At 37.6% G+C, this 5258-nt stretch overlaps 1 protein-coding gene across 1 annotated transcript in view; it reads right to left on the reverse strand.

The window, feature by feature from the left end:
* Positions 1-1453: 1453 nt before the first annotated feature.
* CCDC149 (coiled-coil domain containing 149) overlaps positions 1454-5258 on the reverse strand; it is a gene marked incomplete at its 3' end in the record, with an annotated part of 19431 nt that continues 15626 nt past the window's right edge. The window contains exon 8 of the mRNA XM_010139083.1: positions 1454-1561. Coding sequence (XP_010137385.1) covers positions 1454-1561 — 108 coding nt within the window. The remainder of the gene's footprint in view (positions 1562-5258) is intronic.

Consider the following 5258-nt stretch of genomic DNA (forward strand, 5'->3'; position numbering starts at 1 on the left):
AGTGCATGCAGAGTTTTACCAGCACTGGTGTCACAAAGCGAGCTCAACTGAATCATCAGTTTGGTTTTAGCAAATGAAATTTGAAAGTGAATGATTTAGAATGGGGTGGAAACTCCATCCTGTTTTCTCAGGGTGGAAACCTTTCACTCAGATTTCAAATTCCTTTCAATTATAGATACACTAAATGCTTGCATGTTTAAAAAAAAATCAACAAAGAAGCAAAAACCCAAACAAAAAAAACACATGGTCATCAGAATTTAATACAAAAAAGTATTTGGCTGACATTAAAAAAATCAGCTGAAGTAGAAAACACAGCATGGAAAACTTCAGCCCAGAGCTAAAGTTTGGCAGTGTTACAAAGCAAGAGAAATGGGGTCTGATAAGATTTGACAGGCAGCTTTAATTGAAAGTGTAATACCAACCTCACCTAGGACAAACACGGAAAGGAAAGAGCATAATGCCACCAAATAAATACTTTCAGTAACTGCAGATTTAATTAAAAATCAATGATTAAGCAGGCAAAAATTAATATTTATGAGTTAGTATTACTCACTGAAAACCTATTCCCTATAGTTTCATTTCTTATTTTTAGCAAAATATCAGTTGATCAAGATTATAAGAAACAATCAGTCTGGCTGTCAAGTTTTATCAGACGATGACATGGATAATTAAGTCAAAATTAAGCCACAATCTATTTAGTTTCAAGGCTAACAAATAAATTGTTTATGATGCTTCATGGTTAGCTGAGTAAGATCTGGGCATACCAAAATGTTATGCCAATTAAAGAGCTTATCCAAATGCCGATAGGCAAGCATAATAATCCATCTCCCACCCATTATGAACAACTAAGGGAAAAAAATCAAGGTTATCAGCAGAACACTCCTGCTACTGTCAAATAAAGTTAAGTTTGACTTTGGAGACATGTTAAAGTTTGCTGTCGGGAAAGGATTTTTAATAAAACACATGCAAGACTATAAAAAAAAAAAGCAGTCAATTTCTCTGGAAAAATGAGTCAGGTATTTCAATTTACCGGGTGCAATCAGGAAGCCTTTCATCTAGATATCAGCTATAACGCAGGCAAGTGCTAAGCCAGTTTCACAGACTGCTTTCCTACTGAGCATTTTAACTGAGAGAAAAAAAGCAGCAGCACTTAACTGTAACATAGATGGCATGAATAACTTCTCACAGAATCAAGTTATCTGGCAGGAAAATTCTTTGAGGTGTAGGACCTGATCCCTATCCCTGAGCAATCTATTCAACAGTCATTTTCCAGTTGTTTCTTTGCTATTTGTACTGGGACTATCTATCCATTTCATTTGTGGATGATTTATTCAATCTCTGTGACCACTGAAACTTTGCCTTCTGCTATCCCAGCAAGAAAATTCATCACTTTTTATTTGGAAAGAAATGAGTGCTCAGCTCTCATCATGCTCCTTACGTTGCAGGTGCTCACCTTGTGCTTCAGTTTTCTGTGGTTTATCAGTGAACGCTAACAACGGTGACCTGGACCGCTGCGCAACAGGCAAGGCTGGATCACTGAACATTATGGTATCCTTTCCACCTGAAACAATTGAAGCATTAGAACCATTCATCCACCAGTTACACACATTGTCCACTAATGGTATTCAAACATATCCTACACTTTTTTTGCAGTGTTTCTGAAAAGTACAGAACAGGAAAAGCATCTCAAATGATCCTTTGACAGCATGGAAAAAAATACTCTGCACTGGAGGTGGAATATGCAAGTCAAATATGGAAAAGGTGTATGTTTTTACCTGCAGTACTGAGGAAAGGACAGATTATGAAAGAAGACCAGGTGCTGTATGCAAACTGTATTAGCACTCGATTCAGCATTCGATTCAGAATAATAATAATCAGATCATACCAGAAGATTTACAAAGAGTAATGGATCATTTGCATGCTATTACCAACAATCATTCAGCACTGACTCCTTACTCTCTGTTACTCTGCCTACCTATGTAATACCTGATTGTATTACTTATGCAGTTTTACACTACAGACCCCACAGGTATTATCCTACAATGTTCCCATAAAAAAAATATTAAAATCTTATCATAACTAAGAACTGAGGGAGCAATCAAGTGTACATTGCTGGGGAACACAAGAGGTTGTAACCTGAAATTTCCAAAAACATTTCTGAGCATTTTAATTTTAAACCAAATGGAAAAGGGCAATTTTCCAGCTCTTCTGCAGACAAAATAGTGCAAGAAACTCTTCAGCTGAGGACTGCTGTAGATGCTTAGTCTTTACATATTTTAGCAATATAGAAAGCAACACCTGCAGATCCTTTAGGATCTAGTGGAAGTTCTCCACTAGTCAGGGTGCTCATGTTTTTAGTGACTGACACTACCTTAAACCTAGAGGGGAAATGGCAGGAAATGTGCAAGATCAGCTAAGCGTGGTGTTTGTGCGGCCTCCAGAACAACTGCCAGCCGATAAGTAATGGGTGGGGAGGCGGCAAGCTACTGCTCTATTTATCTCCATAAGAACGGACATTTATGTAACAACCGCTTCTCCCCTCTAAATCTGTTTGTACGTTTCACCTTAAGGCAACATCCTAAATCTAACCACTCATCCAAGACAAAGACTTTCAAAAGAGCACCAGGTCAGGAGACACCCAGAATAAATCTAGCTCTGAGAAAGTTCTGGTACCTACTAAGAAATAATGAAAGTCAAGCTGTTCCCATGGAGTCTATCTGAACTGCCCCAATCCCTAACTACTTCTGAAAGCACTAGCTGTAAATACCTTGATCCTTAAGGTATTAATGACTTCTTATATCCGTAACATATTGGGCTATATACTGCAGCAATATGAACACAATTAATGCTTTTGAAACATGAATCTTGCCAAGCTTTGATCCCCCTGTCAAGTATGCATCAGAACACTGCCTTCACCATAGTAAGTAATAAAAAGTAGTATTAGCTAACAGCAAAGTGGGGACCCCTCCAGTGTAAGGCAAAATTAATTAAAATTGGGGGCGGGGGGGAAAGGACAAAACAAATCCAATGGCTATTTCAAAATTCAAAAATGCCTGAACTTTCCTGTAACTGTGAAAGAATTTTGTGTTGGAAGAAGAACTAAATCATACAGGGAACTAGTGGTATGAAAACATCCGATAGATATTCATATGCAGTCAAAAGCAGCCACATATCCAAAAAAGAATCCAAGGGAGGAAGTAAAATTCAAAAAGATGATGAATAAAAAAATTGGGAGGGAGGGCTTTAATAGAAAAATAGAAAGCAATTGTCTTCTTTTTTGGAATAAGTGAAAATAAATCCTGAGCTGAAGTCCCTGAAGATTGCAAGACAAGCTTCGAAAAAGAAACTTCTTGACTTCCAGCCAGAATTTACACAGTAAACGCATTCACTTTCACATTTTCCTCTGAAAACCAATTCAGTTACAGAAAATAAAGCTAAGCGCAGGATCCACATATCTAAGCAACAGATGAAGCCCAAAGAGTCTGATGCATATTTATTTATTAACAGTGACTCACAGCCATTCGTGAAGGAGGGACATGGGGGTATTGCTGCACTGTATTCTGTGAGTTATGATCTGAAGTTGGATTACACACAGGGACTTTCAATTAGCTGCCGTGTAATTTCATAACTTTCTTAGCTTTGTGTTCCTCTAATGAATTTTTCAGGGACTTCAGTGAAAAGTATAGAGATCACAAAATAAGCAAACAAGTATGTTTTCAGTAGCAGTAAATTCTTTGTTTTCTTCTCCAGGATTAGGTATCCTCTTGTAACATCTGCTGCACCCCACACTGCTGTAACTGGCTATACCCACAGCGGCTGATGAGCCCATTAATTCTACCCTGCCTCTGCTCCACGCCAATTACTGCAGAGCAAGAGGCAGTGCTGAAACTTTCTTATCATCCCAGACAGAAAAAGGCTGAGTCATGGTCGGCTCTACTGTTATGCTTTTTTTCAGTGGAAATCTGGAAATTTCAGGGAAGGATAGATTTTAAAAAATACAGAATTACTTGTCTGAATGTCTAGTGACATCAAATTGTAAGAGGAATAAGGTGGTGTTTACTATGTACTATGACTGAATACACTTAAGATATTATTCATGCATATTTGAACCACAATGTACCTAAGACAAAGCAAAGAATTAAATGCTTCTGCAAACATCACATTCTCTGCTTCCTTCTCAAGGCAAGTAGGCTCATAAAAATAAAATCAGAGCCAAATCTATGCCTGATCTTGCTTTCTTTTCAGCAATGATCCTCACAAGAGATTACTTTAATCAAAGCCCGTTTTCCAAACAGGGGAAGCTCAAGTTTGTGGTAGACAGAACTTCTACAGAAAATGAACTATACTACCAGTTTCACCACTTCAAAAACTAAATATGCACTTCCTCTTGATTTAGCTTTCCCAGAGTTCATTTATGCATTGCTCAAAAAGCAGATAACAAATATGTCACATAACAAAAAATCAGAAGCGGTCAAGCTCTTTCTTCAATGTTAAAGTTATTAACACCATTTGGAAGATATTAATATCACAGTGACAGCAGACGTTATAAATATTATATGGACAATGATGCCTAAGTAGGAACATTAACTTCAGATTAAAAACCTGCAATTTATAATGTGTGTTTCTTTCAGTGCTAGACTGAACATTAGCTTTCATCTGCATATTTTTCTCCAATGACAAGAAGTTTAACTCACAACAAAACAATTTCTTCTTCCTGGATTTAGGACTGACTAGATGAGATACTCTCCAAGTTCTGCCCCTCTCCCCAGTCAACATACAGCTGCAGAGTCCACTGTGGTAGTTCCCACACTATTTGTTACATGCTTCTGTTTCATGGAGCAGAAGCTTTCCATGCTCTGAAAAGAAAACTGGTGACTCACCAGGTGTTGCAAGGCTCTTTCTGACCACCTTGGGACTCGAGTGCGCTTGGAAACAAAAATGGACTCTTGATTTGAAAGGGTTTCAACAGAACTCAAAATCCAGTGTAAAATGCCTGTGCAACTATTTAAGATGATTCTTCCTTACTATTTTCCTCAACCTAAAGGAATTGTCTTTTGGAGCAGCCTTTGTTTCTCTTGTGGTCATCTAACTCACTTGACTGCACATCTTAATCTGCTGGATACGTTCAGATAATGTTTCTGTTTATTTACATGCAGTGACAATATTTAACATACTGCTAAAATCAGTTTCTAAAAAAAAAAAAAAAAAAATCCATTAAGCAAAACCTCCTCCAAAATCCCCCTAAGACATTGTAGCTA

The sequence above is a fragment of the Buceros rhinoceros genome, unplaced genomic scaffold (genome assembly GCF_000710305.1).
Source record: "Buceros rhinoceros silvestris isolate BGI_N320 unplaced genomic scaffold, ASM71030v1 scaffold30876, whole genome shotgun sequence".
In the NCBI taxonomy this organism is placed as follows: domain Eukaryota; kingdom Metazoa; phylum Chordata; class Aves; order Bucerotiformes; family Bucerotidae; genus Buceros; species Buceros rhinoceros.